This window comes from Vitis vinifera, chromosome 4 (assembly GCF_030704535.1).
Source record: "Vitis vinifera cultivar Pinot Noir 40024 chromosome 4, ASM3070453v1".
In the NCBI taxonomy this organism is placed as follows: Eukaryota; Viridiplantae; Streptophyta; class Magnoliopsida; order Vitales; family Vitaceae; genus Vitis; species Vitis vinifera.
The window spans coordinates 5,281,154-5,296,577 of NC_081808.1; the positions used below are offsets into that span (position 1 = coordinate 5,281,154).

A 15,424-nucleotide genomic window follows, 5' to 3' on the forward strand; every position below is an offset into this window, starting at 1 on the left:
ATGCATTCAAATTAAAAAGAGATAATCAACCCTCAAAAGTATAAGACTATGTTTGGTTCCCGAAAATTTGAAGGAAAATGTGAAGGAAAGAAAATATAAAGAAAAAGTAAAAGAAAAGAAAAAATAAAGGAAAATTTTAAAAGAAAAAAAATTAAAAATCAATAAAATATATTTATTTGTAATTTCAAAATCATTTTACTTATTTTAACTCATCAATATAAATAAATAAATAATTTAAAAAATTGTAAGTTTTTAACTAATTTTAATTATATTTGATTTTCTTTTATATTTTTCATGGGATAGCCAAATATGAAAAAATCATTTTTCTTTGTAATTTTTTTTTTCTTAGTATTTTCTGAAAACCAAACATTTAATTGCTCCCTTTTAAGGCACTCATTCATGTCCTTCTAGTACTCATCTCTTATAATTTATATAATAATAATAATATTTATTTAAACTAAATTAAATAATTAAAGTATTATAGTTTATTGCTATTTTTTTTAAAATATCATTACTTATTTTTTAAAAAGAATAAAAATAAAAAATATTAATTTCATTTTATAAGCGAATATTAGAGAAAATTTTGAAAAAATAAATAAAAAGAAAAAATAAAGATAAAAATGGGTGGACCAGTGAATAGTATAATTTTGAAATGAGACTTATGAGAATCTTAGTATAAGGGAATGTGCAATAGAGGGTTTTCTTTTTAAAATAAAATAAAATAAAATCTTAAATTAGTATATTTATATAAAATGTAGGATCGCTATTTGTTAATTTATTTTAAAATAAATTATATAAATTTAATTTTTCGGCTTCTTGAACTCCTTTGAAAACGGAATCCTATCAATCGAATACTTTTCGACCCCCCGATTAAAAAAACGTGTCGGACACGTATGTGCAAAGGTTTGAAAAACTTGACATATATTGTTTAGACCATAGAAAATAGAAATCATATTCACACTATATCCGGCTCAAAGTTTGGTTTCCATGATTTTAGTTAAGACAAAAAAAAATGCCTATTATAAAGAATATTAATCATTTTTAATTATCTACCAAACATTAAAAATCTAATTATAGTTGTTATTTAGAGATAAGAGAATAAAATTTTAAAAGGAAAATAAAATTATATTATATTAAAAATTTAGATGAGTAAGATATTCTTTTCATTTTATTTTATTTTATTCCAATTTCTCAAAAGGTTAAAAAAAGAAGGCAAATATAATAAAATATTTTAAATTTTAATTTTTATTTAATTTTTTATTTCCCTTTTTCCCTTCCATTATTTCCAACTTTGATCATATTTGCCTATTTTTCCATACAAACTTTTTTCTTTCCTCTATTTTTTCAATTATTTTTTTAAGATTTGAATTGATTTCTTCTATTCCTCTCGGACTATAATTTGAAGAATTTCATTTTAATTGAAATTTAAAGAGTGTTTGATAATATTTTATTTAATTATTTAATTTGATTTTAAGTTAAATTATGATTTTTAGATTATGTTATTGTGAACCTTATTTTTTATGTGTGTTCTCACTCAAACGGTTATATTCACTTTTTATTTGATGAAAAATATGATTTTTTAGAAATGGTCAATTTATTTATCCGGAAGGTATGATAGTAAATCTCGTATATCTACAATCTTTATTAAACGAATGAAGGAAATTATGAAAATTAATTATTAATCATAGATATGAAGATTAAAGGAACAAATCAATATACACAAAAATGACAATAAAAATCTAATTACAAGAATACACAAAATAAATGATAATTGAATTATGTAAAATGATTTATTGAACTAAATAAAATTTAAAAAAAATCAAAAGAATTAGTCTTCAAGAAATTTCAAAGGATTTTATAAAAAAATAATTTTGAATTAATGATTTTAATTTATTTATTTACCAAAAAGAGTCAATTTATTTTCTCCAAGTAATTTGATTCAATTTCATTTGTATTCAACTTTCAAAAAAGTTATTTACACTTATTATTGTTAAATGAATTTATTTAAAAAAACCTTAATTCTAATATATAAAAAATTCAATTTGGCAACAAAATTTATTTTTATTTGCTTTTATTAAAAAATGAATGATTTTTTACAAATTTATTTACAAAAGTATTTTGATTTATTTTCATTTGAGAAAAGTGGTTTATACAAATTATTAAAAAATATATATAACTTTATTTGCAAAAGAATTTTTAATTTTAAAAAAGACTTTTTTTGCTTTATTTACAAAAACGTTAAAATTCAATTCAAGTTTATTAAGAAAACGACTTTTATAACTTTAATTTACAAAAATAACTCTCATTCTATTCTCATTAAAAAAAATATTTAAATCCTTTATTTCTAAAAATTACTTTTAATCTCATTAAAAAAAAACATTTTTTGGACAATTTTATTAAGAATTAATTTTTGGGACAACTTTATTTACAAAACAATTTTTGGACAATTATTGTTAAAACAAAATTTTTGAATTTTATTAAAAACAATTTTCTAGATTTTCCATAAAAATCACTTTTTTTGAATTTTTATTAAGAAATCTTACTTTTATTTAAAAGAATTTTTTCTAAACTATTATTTTATTAAAACAGGTTTATTGAATTTTTCTTCTTATTCAAACAAAACTTATGGTTTGTTCGATATTCAATTCTATACACAACAAATTAAGGGTCTCCAACGGGCGGGCCGGGCCGTAAATAGGAGGCCCGTAGCCCAGCTAGGGCTGGGCCGGGCCCGCGGGCTTTTTTAAATAAGCCAAAATGGCTTTTAAATAAAGGAAGGGAGAGGGGGGGATTTGAACCCTTCCCCTCAAGCTTAAATTTCAAGGCTCTAACCAACTGAACTACATTCCTTTTGTGCTTATTAAATGAGTTAATTATATATATATAAAAATAAAGTATATTTTTTTAATACTTTTTATTTTTGTAGTTTTTTTTTAAGGAGCGGGCCTACGGGCTCGGGCCGGGCCTAAAGCGGGCCGCGGGCTTTTTGGAGACCCTTACAACAAATAAACATATAAAAACGAATATTTACATAAACCAATAAAAATAAAACCAAATGGTAACGAGAAATAAAACGTTTACGCTAATCAACTTACAACAAGTTCAAATACTCCATTTACAGCTTTCCGAGTCTCACTTTCTTCCATAAAATTTCATACTTCATGTGTCATAAATTCATACTCAATCAACAAAATTATATAATGGGTTCATGTAAAAACAAAAATAAAATAGTTTAAATGTAAATATCTATAAATATGCAAAGATCAAAACAAGTATTCAAGCCCCAACTTCCAAATTTATCATAATGGGCTTCAAAAGCCCAGTCTATTGGGGAGAATCCAATAAGCCCATTTCCCTTTCCCCCATCCCCCCCTTTTTTTGGTGGGGGGTGGGGGAGGTGGAATGAACAAATCATACAATGTTTGGTATCATTTAGAATGATTATGGAAAAATGATAAATACCTACTCAATTCTCCCCTTTGTTTTCTTTGCCTGTTTCTTTCCCTCACATTTAGGATAAAGATATCATTGTAAATATGAGGCCTGAGCATTGATTTCCTAAAAAGCCCAATCCAGTAAGTGACCTCCTTGAGAACTTGGGCTTTTCACATTCTTGGGCTTCCATTTTTTTTTTCTTTTTCATTTTTTCCCAATAGAAAAGTAATACCCACTTTTCAATAATCTGCATTAAATATAAACCTGTATTGGATATAAATCTATATTAAAAGATATTAGTTCTGTTTCTAAAAATATTATAAGATCAAATTTATTTTTTAAAGAATATTTTTTATACATATAATTATAGTGAGAAATGTTATTGTCCAGTAAGATAACTTATAGTACTTTTATTCGAAGTGTTTTTATTAAAAGTGTTTTTTCTGTAGTGTTTTTATGAAAAATACATCAGAAAAAATGATTGATTCTTAAATATGTCGTATAAGTACAAAAATAATTTTAACATTAATAAATTATTAAAAAAATAACATACAATTTAATTAGAAAAATGAAATATTATAATAAACCAAAAACTTTTTATTATGGAACAATATATAAATATTTATATTAGAAGAGTATATGAACATTTATATTATTAGAAAAATTAAAAATAATCATTTTTATGAATACAAATTATCTGATTATATATTAGATTAAAAATAATAATTTTTTTATCATGGAATGATGATGGCATCCACCAAGATTCAAAAGTTTCTTAAATTGCATTTGTCTAAAATTGAAATAGTTAAGTGTTAATTCTTATCCTTATTGTATTTGGGGGGTAAGGGTTAGGGGTTGAGTTATAAAATATAGTTGAAAGTGTAATTTTATGATGCCTGTGATATGTGTAATCTATAAGTTGAGACACCCACATACACATATGTCCACTGTAAACATATGTAGATATTGATTTCTAATATATATATATATATTTTCAATATACGATTTACTTTACAAATCTTGTCCATCTAAAATCGAGAGTAACTTGAAGTAGAGTTCAACGATGTTGAATGATAGTAATAAGATTCTTCAAATAGTAAGGAAAGAAAGAATAAAAGAGTGAAAGAGGGAAAAGGAGGATATCAAGAAATATTTAAGGGTATTTTAAAAGTATTTAAAAAAAATTAAAGTGTTTTTTAAAGAAACACCTCTTAAGAACTTCTCTAAAAATAAATTCAAATATTTTTTAAAATTTTCAAAAATATTTTTTAAAAATAATAAAATATTAGCAAACAATTATTTTATTTTATTTACCTTAAAAACACTTTTAAATATTTATAGAATTAAAAATATATTTAAGAATTACCATCAAATAAGCTCTAAATAATTAAAAACTCTAAACAGCTTCTCCTAAAAGACAAATAATTGGATATTCTCTTTAAAATTATTTATTTTTATTTTTATTTTTACACAAATATCTTATCATTTTCTTATCTCCATTATTGACCCTCCCCTAATCTCTAAGAAATTAAAATTATATATTGTACATTTTTAAATCATACAATTTTCTATCATATTTAAAAATAATTTATTAACTTTAAATATATATATATATATATATATATATATATATATATATATATATATATATATATATATTCCCTTTCTCCTTTCCTTTCCTTCCATTTTCCAGAAAACATGACTATTTTTTATGGCCCATAACGATGATCCAACCTTCACTGATTAAATGACCTTCTATATGTTGTTGACAAAAAAGGTAAAATTATGAGAACGGATTAAAGTCCTACGGCTGCGGTACACCAAGAACATCTTTAAAAATACTATGCCTCCATTTGATGACATAAATGACGTGGAAAAGAGGAAAAAAAATTGAAAGAAATTCTTTTTATTTTTTGGTTTGATTTATCATATAAAATCTAGAAAAAAAAAATTAAATGTAATAAAATTATCTAAAAAATTGCACATTTTCAAATTCTATATTATTTATATAAAAGGTTTATAGGGTATTTAATAAATCAACTTAATGTAACTTAATAACTTCATTTAAGTCATTAAATTGATGAAGTATGTTTGATAAAATAATTTAATATCATAATTTAAAATAAAAAATAATTTTAAATATTTTATCATTCTCTTATATATTTACAATAATTTAAAGATAAATGTATTATAAATAAATTAAGTACTTAAAATTAATGAAAATAAACATAGGTTAAAATTATTGAGGATAAAAATTTGTTAAAATTAATAAAATTAAATATATGAATTTGATGATTTAGAATAAATTTTAAGTTCATTTTATTGAAAAATATTAATACTCAAAGTAAAAAACAAAATAATAAGTTTTGAATTAACCATTTAAAAATAGTTTAATTTAAAATCAATGTAAGTAATTAAATAATACACATTAAATTTTATCAAACACCCACTTAAAAAAATAAGAAATAAATTCTTATATATAAATATATAAGAATTTTTTTTTGTTAAATTTCAACCTTTTTCTTTTCTTTTCTTTTCTTGCAATTCTCCCCTTTGTTTTTTTGGCCTGTTTCTTTCCCTCAAATTTAATATAAAGATAATATCGTAAATATAAGGCCTGAGCATTCATTTCCTAAAATTTAAGCCCAATCCAAAAACCGGCATCCTTAATGGTTTGGGCTTTTCATATTCATGGGATTCCTTTAATAATGTAAATTTATATTAAAAAATTATGAATTTATTTGGTAACCGTTTCCGAGATTAGTTTCCTATAATCTAAAACAGAAAAAATAAATAAATAAACAAGTTTAGCAATTAGAAGATTGATTTCTATTTCCTGTTTTTAAAAATAGAAAATAGAACGTTTTCTAATATTTTTTAAAAATAATTATATAAACACGTAAAATGATGTAAAATAAAACATTAAAAATTAAAAATAGGTTAAAACTATTTCAAGTTCTCAAATAAATTTTCATTTTATAAAATTATTTTTAAAAATTATTTTCAAAAATAATTATCAAAACAAAATGAAACGTCTCTCATAAAAGACAAGTAATGATATATTCTCTTTAAGATTATCCTTTTTATTTTTATTTTATTTTTTTTCACATAAAATCTTATTCTCTTCTTATCTCCATTATCGATCCTTCCCGGTCTCCAAGAAATTAAAAATTACATATTTTGCATTGCCCTACAAGCATACTTTGTCCCTACTCCAATGGATAACATTTAGAAGGATTTTATATCAGGTTTCTGCTTCTCAATCCAAAGTACAGCTGAGATGAGATAGAGGGTGTCAGGTGACATATCAAGATTAATACAAAATTTTACATGTAGCAAACAAAATTTTCTAATATTTAAAAGGTTTCTCATTCATCTTGTCTATATATGTTTTGGCCTATAATGATGGCCCAATCTTCACCAATTAAAATGTCCTACAATTAGGGTAGGTGAACATATAGAGAGACAAGTAATTGAGCCATGCCCCTCAAAGGTAAGACCTAGCTTTAAAAGGTCTGTTGTATAATTATATTAATTGAAATTTATTTGTCTTGTAATATAACCATGCATGTTATCATATTAGTATTGTTGATGGAGCCCAACGTGTAAACGTTTATCTCTCTCGATTTCTTTCCTATATTGTCAATGTCTTATTCTATCTCAGTTGTGATATATAAACATATTTCAAAGTTGTGAGAGTGAACAAAATCTAAGTTAACCACATCCACACAACTCGTTATAATGAATGTGAAACCTTTATTATATAAAGAGAAATAGGATCGTTGTCTTTTTTTCTATTAATTGTTATTCGTCTATTGTAAATGTCACATTCTATTTTAGTTGTGGAAAAGTTTTTAACACTTTAAGACCATGTTTGGTTTGTTGGGAAAAAGAAGTAATAAATTATTCATTTTTTCATTCATTCTATGTTTTGATAACTTATGTGGTGATAGGAATAAAATAAAAAATGATTGTAAAATAGTAGAAATCTCACTTCAAAGTAGGATTTTAATTCATTTATATGAGATATTTTGATTTCTTATTATTTTTAAAAGTACTTTTCAAAAATATATATATAAATTGAATTTATATAATATAAAATAAATTTAATTTGAGTCTTATTAAAACTAAAATAATTTTATAAATATAAATAAATTTAAAATAATAATTTTTTAATAAAATATGAATAATAATATTATAATAAAATTGTATACTATATCTTTTTATAAATATTATAAAATCATAGATATTAACATCTTATAAAAACATAATTGATCTATTTTGTTAAAAATAAATAATTATTATTATTATTTTAAAATTAATAATTATTAATATTGTTTTTGAAAATTATTAAAATTGTTATTTTGTTTTTAAAAATTGTTTTTCATGAACAACAACCAAACAGTGGTTGTGAATTTTTTTTTTAAAAAAAATACTTTTAAATCATATGGATTGATATAATGTGAGAGTCTTTTAAAAATGAAAATAAAATATTATTTAAATTATATGGATTGATATTATTGTTAATTTATTTTTTTATTCATTCTCATTTTTGTTATTACTTAACATTAAAATGATAACAAGTAATCATTCCAACCTTTTATTCTTACACGCATCCAAATACAAGAAATTAGAATCACCAAATTCAATATTCCTATTCAAAGAGAAATAGAAATGGAAAGAAAATTTTTATTTCCATTCCTCTTCTCATGTACCAAACATGACATATATGTTGACGTATTTTAAAATTATGAGAGTGATGCATACACAAGCCATTACAGTGAACCTAATACCTTATTTTAGATAAAGAGAAAAGTTATTAGTACTTATAAGAAGTGATTAAGGAAGATTCATATGGTATGCATAGACATATTTAAATTCACCAGCATAGTGCTAGTGAAAATTGGGAGGATTGACTTTTAAAGTCATGAAACCAATGGCCTAAAAAGAACAATAACTAGGTATATGGGTGTGTTAAAACTTAAAATCATATCTTGTTGATTTGTTTACCTACAAATTTTCACCCAACAAGGCTTATCTTCAACTGTCATTTTCATCCTACAAAGCTATGGCTTCAATATTTTGAATTTTCTACTTTCATATTTATATTGGATGACAAATGGTCAATGCATCTTATCTTCACACTAGTATTTATTCAAACAAACGTACTACTGTTCACATTTTGAATTGAATGATGGCATCTTCATTATGGGCAGATGGCAGTTGAGAGACGACTGGTAGGAAGTAGTTGTATTTTTCTTATTTCTATAAGTTTACTTACACACGTTAATATTCTCCAACCATTGTTTGGTCCTTGGAGAATGTTGCCTTTAAGCTTCTTATCCACTCCATGCCTAAAGTTGAGTTCATCAACCAACAGGTCAATAATTGGAGGGACATCGCCAGAAGAATTCCACCATATATGTATATATCAAAGAAGCTCAAAAAGAGTTATTGAAGACAATGAAAGAAAACTACTTCTTGCCTATATTCCTCACTAGTCACACTCTTCAGCATGTGAAAGCTTTTTCCAGTAGCTATATTTTTCTTATCTTTATCTGTTTTGTATTCATTTCCTTTGGTACATGTCACATGTCCTTCAACTTTTCTAAGATTCAGGTCCACCCTGGTCGATTCAACTAGATTCCAAAGCCTTTACAACTACCAGTCAGTGGGTGAACCTTCATTCAGCTCATGACTTAACCACTGTTAATGATCATTAATTTCTTCTTACTGATATGTGTTAAAAGAATTAATAAAGAAGAGCTATACGTGTGTCATTTGGAGAATGTAATGAGTTGGTACAGAATCTTGTTTTTTTCTTTCTGAATGTTGTTTGGATGACAAGAAAGTGAAGGTTTTGCCCACTTTGCCTCTTTCTTTCCCTTTGGGGATTCCTTGCATTTTCTCTCAGTTGTAAGGTTTATGCCAAACATTTATCTTACTGCTAAATGCAGCCATTCCTTTCCAGTTGTTGTGAGATGAGTTTTCACCTAATTTTAGGTAGAACTGTCCATTCTAATCCACCTGAAAATGATCTGAATATGTATATGAAAAATGGATTCTCTTATGAATGAATTGGGTCTGAATTAATCAAAATAGTGATCCCACCCTAATTAATTGTGGGTTAAAAGGGAAATTTAGTTTAAAACATCCTTCAAATGTAGATAAAATTGATCAATATGTCTGTATATATATGAGATCTACAAAATCATTAGAACAAGCAAAAGAAAGAGAAAACCCTAACTTCTCAATCCAAAAACCAAAAAAAACAAAGGTGGTGAAAAGTGAAAACCGTAGTTGTCATCATGGTTGCTTAATTTTCACATTCAACAATATTGTTGCTAACATTACCATTGTGATTGTCACCTTGCCATGTCCAAACAATGTCTTTCAATGCAGGCCTAACGTCTTCCTCACAGAATTTGGCATACTCCAACGTATCGCCAGCCGACTTCAAGAGCTCGACGATGGCGACTTCAGGCGCCACCTCGAACACCTCCGCCGTCAACGATAACCTCCCTTTCCGGCCCTCTGATTGCCCTTGAAGCTTCAACTTGAAGTCCTTCACCTTTGCAACCCTAAACTTCAAACCCTTGGCCACCAGCTCAATTTTGGCCATGATCGCAGCCGCCGAGCACTTGGAGGTAAACATTGATCCAGCCTTCTTCTGATTTTCAAACAAGCTTGATAAGTCGAAGCCCGATGACATCGAGGAAATGAACTCAAATGCATTGAAGAAGGCCGGGGACGGGGAATTGGTACTCTTTGCAGCTTCAAGCTTTAGTGTATCACTGTCCTCAGGCTTGTCCGGGAATGGTTCTTCTATTGAAAAAGCAACAGGCCTTGAAAACCCTTTTCGGAACCAGGGAACTCGCATTATTGCCGGTATTGTTATCCGTCTTTGAGGGTCAGCTACCAGGAGCTTTGATATTAGTCTTTTGGCTTCTGATGAAAACCATGGTGGGAACTGATATTCAGCCTTGAAAACCTTCCTATACATCTTCATCAGATTCTCTTCTTGAAAAGGTAGAAACCCTGCAAGAAGTACAAAGAGGATAACCCCACAAGACCACATATCTGCTTTGGCCCCATCATACCCTTTCTTCCTCAAAACCTCCGGCGCGACATATGCCGGAGTCCCACACTGTGTGTGAAGAAGTCCATCGTTCCGGAGCTGCTCCGGCAACGCCGACAACCCAAAATCAGACACTTTAAGGTCTTCGTTTTCATCCAGGAGAAGATTTTCCGGCTTGAGATCACGGTGAGAGACGCCACGGCTGTGACAGAAATCGATAGCGCTGATGAGCTGCTGAAAGTACTTTCTGGACTGATCTTCTTTCAGTTTCCCCTTGGCGACCTTGGCGAATAGCTCGCCGCCGCGAACGTACTCCATCACAAAGAAGATCTTGGTCTTTGTGGCCATCACTTCTTTGAGCTCAACGATATTGGGGTGTCGTACTAATCGCATCACCGATATTTCTCGTTTGATTTGCTCCATCATTCCTTCCTTTTTCACATAGTCTTTGTTGATTACTTTGATCGCAACGCTCTCCCCGGACACCATATGCTTAGCATAGTAGACCTTGGCGAAGGTCCCTTTCCCGAGCAACCTCCCCGTTTCATACTTCCCAAACAGCATACTCCTGACCTCTTCCATGGCTTCAACGAGCTGGAACTTAGAAAAACCTTTTCTGAACACAACTGAACGGATCCAAGCAAGCCTGCCTTAAGCCACAGAGCACTGCAGTACCGCAATATCTACCACCAGTATAAAAGGAATCCATGAAAGCACGGCGGATATACAGATATTCATCAAACCCATTAAGGGGTTGAAGAAAATTGTCAAAGAAAGGTGTTGATTGGAAGAGAAAGAGAAGAGGAGAAGAAGAAGGGGTGTGTTAAGGCCATTACAGAAGCTAGCTAGGTGGCTTATTTCTGTGACGAGACTTGGGCTTAGGTTAGAGAAATCGAAAATTTCGTAAGTGAATACTACAAATATATAAGAAAGAAAGAAGGGGTATTAACTATTAAGGGGTGATAACTACAATAAATTGGGGACCCAGGCCCTTCTCTTTGTGACCATGTCTCTGTTCCTTGCGGAGGCGGGTGAATGACGGGTTTGTTTGGTCTTTTGCTTTGGAGGTTACTGTCCCGAAAATCAATGGCACCAGGTGGGTATACGTATATCCATGTGGATCGATCACCTATGAAATCGGATCCAACCACATTTTCTCATCAGATCCCTAGCTTGCTTCCAAAAGTCAATACACCCTGGAGAATTGAAAGAAAGCAAAAAAAAAAAAAAAAAAAAAAACAATTGACTGCGGGAGGTGAACAACGTACCAAGGAAAAGTGCAGGTTCTTAACAACTTGCCCACTTCATATTTTTCATCACCCGTAATTTCTGGTCATTGGTGGGTTGAGATATGTAGCATTAAAATACAATTGCCGACTAAGAAAAACATAATGCAAGTTGTCGATCGAGTTAATTATAGTAATATTGATGCTTTACGTCTGAATCAAAACCCATATATATTTTGTTTTGTCTTTTGAATAATGTGAACATATTAATGGACCCACATGAAAATCTAGAAAAAAGAACACTTGGATTAATCTAAACGGCTGGATTAATATCTGGTTGAGAAAATGGTTGTAACTTTAGTTCATCCATGGAAGAATAATTTGTTCATTTACTATGTAAATCCAATGGTTAAAAGGTCAAGTGTTGCTGTGGTTGTCAACTTGTCGTACATACTTTTGTTTTTACTTAATCAATTGATTGAGATTTTAGAGTTTCCCGCAAGTTTCAACTTTCCAATAGGTTAAATATATGAATTTTCTAGAGAAGCAAATCCCACCGTGATTCATGCATAGCCTAAGCCTATGACCAACTTGGTGGAAACCACTCTTTGCAATTAATTATTTAATTTTTTTTAATTAACTTGTTTTTTATATATCGCTAATTATGGATGCATGTATTAGACTATATATGTTTGGCAGGAGAACATTAAGAGAAAAAAAATATAGAAGGAAAAAGAAAATTAAAATTGTTTGATGTACATAGAAAGGTTGGGAAAAAAAAATTAATAAGGTTATTAAAATACGTTTTTTTTTTTTTTTTTTGCATTTTTTAGTAGAAAAATTTTGGGAAAAAAGATTTCATTATTATTTTAAATTAATTCCTTTTAAATTTTGAATAACTTCCTCTGGGGTCTACTAATGCAAGATATGCCAAATAATAATTCCTTGCTACAAAAGCATTGAAACTTCTGTCTTTTTCCTTCAATTCAAAACTTTCTCTATTTTCCTAAACTAAATGAAAATTAAGAGGACTCTGGAACTCCATTGGCTTCGCGGTGACTTCACAACTTATACTTCATCACTTGACCAGCAGAACATTATTGTTGACCGTCCATTAGGTGGACCATCAATACATTGTTCACCCAACAGTGACTTAGATTTGATCAGATGGTTCATCAGAACCCTCCTCCTTCCAATCAATAAGGTTATTGACCATTTGATGACTTAATCAACTCACCCATTTTGACCCCACATTAAACAAAGATATACAATGGTGGGTTTTGGGCCCCATAAACCATAGTTAATAGTAGTTGGCATTGTCATCATGTATTCTTTGAAAAATAATATTAAATGCAAAAAAAAAAAGAAAAAAAAAAGGAATATTCCACCAAACATTCCCTTTATTAAGCTTTACTTATTAAAGGATGGTGAGGCTGAGGCAGCTTTTGCTACATTTGTAGTGGTCTCTTCTTTGTAAGCAAGCTTTTTTTTGTATTATCATGAATAGGGTTTTGATGTAGTACTAGAATAGTATATCTTCTTTGAGTGGAGGGACCTCCTACTTACCAATCATGCTAGCAAAATATCATGGGGTTGTTGAGGATCAAGTGCCTAAATATTTTAATTTCCATTTTTCCATCTCGAGGGTTCATTAATTAAAGGCAACATTAGGTTCTAATTCAAATTGATAACTTGTATTGCACGGCACCCATCGCCAAAATTGAAGATTTGAATTCTTTCTCTTTTAATTTCCCTTTTTGTCATATTTGGAATATTTTTGTAAACTTTTCTTAAAGAAATGTCAAATTTGTCCATTGAATTAAGTGTTCATACGAGGATATAAAAATTTAAGATTACAATCATAAATAGTTTAGATAATTAAAAAATGGTCCCACCTTAAATGCTTTGTATCTCCTCTTAATCATGATTACACATTACATAGGCTTACAAATATCTTAGTTCAATCACAAAAGTAGAAGTCATTTCATTAATAATGTGTCACGCGCTTTCTCAAAATGGGGCTCATTAGATATCTAGAAGTGACCCTAGAAGATATCTTGACAGCTGCCTCAAAGAAGAACAGCCACGTACTAAAAAAATAATTATTATTATGGAGGCCGTTGTAATGATTATTTCACCTACATGCTACCTATCTTGATTTGAAATTAATTTCATTTTTTTTCTTTTTTGCTTTTGTCTCTTTTTTTTCCCATTATTGTAGGTGAATTAATTGTAAAACTATAGAAATTTAGCTTTTAATTAAAATCAACTTTTTATTTTAGATTAATTGTGTTTGGTAAATAAATTTAATGATTTAAATTAATTATATTTGGTAAAATAAATTAATATTAGAATTTAAAATTAAAAATGAATTTAAGTATTAAGTTAAAATAATTAATTTATTCTTTTTTTTTTTCTTATTTACCCACAAAATATATTTAACAACTATAATTTCTTCATTTTTTATGAAAATAAATATTAGTTAATAGTTTTAATAATAAAAATTAATTACAACTAACGAGGATAAATATGTCAATTTATCTTAAGTTAATTTTATCAAACAAAAGTAAAAAAATAAATAATAATTCTTTAATTAATAACTTTAAAATAATTTAATTTAAAATCGATTTAAATTATTAAGTAATAAGTAATAAGTTTTATCAAATACCCATTAAAAACCCCTTCTATTAACATAAATAAAAACTTTTACTAAAATTTTTTAATAAATAAAAATTCAAAATGTTTGTCTTCGTTTAAAATAGAAAAATCATTTTAATATAATAAAATTTTATCTAAATATGAAATAATTTCATGTATAAATTAAAAAATGTATATAAAAGTATTATCATGACTTTTATATTCAATTATTTTTTAAAATAAATATCATGTTATTTGAATCATTCAAACACGTAAAAATTTTTATTTAACATAAAAAATAATTAAAAAGAGCTTTTTGTGTCTAATAAAATAACCTATGTGACTAAGAAAGAGTATACCAATTGCATCACTGGACCATGACACCAAAACAACTAATTAATTTATTTTGAAATGTTTTAGGTTGGTGATAGTAGCCTCAATTCAAGTATATTTCCATATCTTTCAATTAAAACAAAATGACATTTTTGCTTCAAAATATAAAGTTTTTTGGACTGTTCTATATAATTAATTAATTAATTTTTCAAATAAAAAAATTAAAATTTTCTTCATGAGTTTGTATTTTAAATTTTTAATATGGAAATGACCATCCACATATAAAGACTAAAGTAGTGTAGATTAATAAATCTTATGATATGGGTAGTTGCGCATGCTTGGTCTGCCTATTAATTTATAGAGAGTGGATTGATTCATGCCTCATCTTTTGCCAATTATTTCCTATTAGATAAGGAAATTATTCCTTAAATTAATTATTTGTAAATTCAACGAATATCTTCATGATTATCTAACCTAAAAGAAGGAATTCAAAAAGTGGGAGATTTGTTATTTTAAAGTAATATTACCCACAAAAGCTTATTTGTGAAACTTGTCCATTTGTGTTTATTATTTCTTTTCTAGTAAAATGATGATTATATATATGCATTAATAGAAAAAGTTTTAAAAAATTATGCACATCTGTTCAAAGTCTTATAGAAATAAGAAATTTGGCAACCGTTTAGTAATTGTCTTTTAAAATAATTTTGAAAAATAG

General features: G+C 27.5%; 1 protein-coding gene across 1 annotated transcript; it reads right to left on the reverse strand.

The window, feature by feature from the left end:
* Window positions 1-9,574: 9,574 nt before the first annotated feature.
* LOC100259329 (CBL-interacting serine/threonine-protein kinase 25) lies at window positions 9,575-11,393 on the reverse strand. The gene is given in 1 exon segment (NM_001405847.1): window positions 9,575-11,393. A coding segment is annotated over 1 exon segment (1,344 nt). The 5' UTR covers window positions 11,096-11,393; the 3' UTR covers window positions 9,575-9,751.
* Between the last annotated feature and the right edge of the window lie 4,031 nt (window positions 11,394-15,424).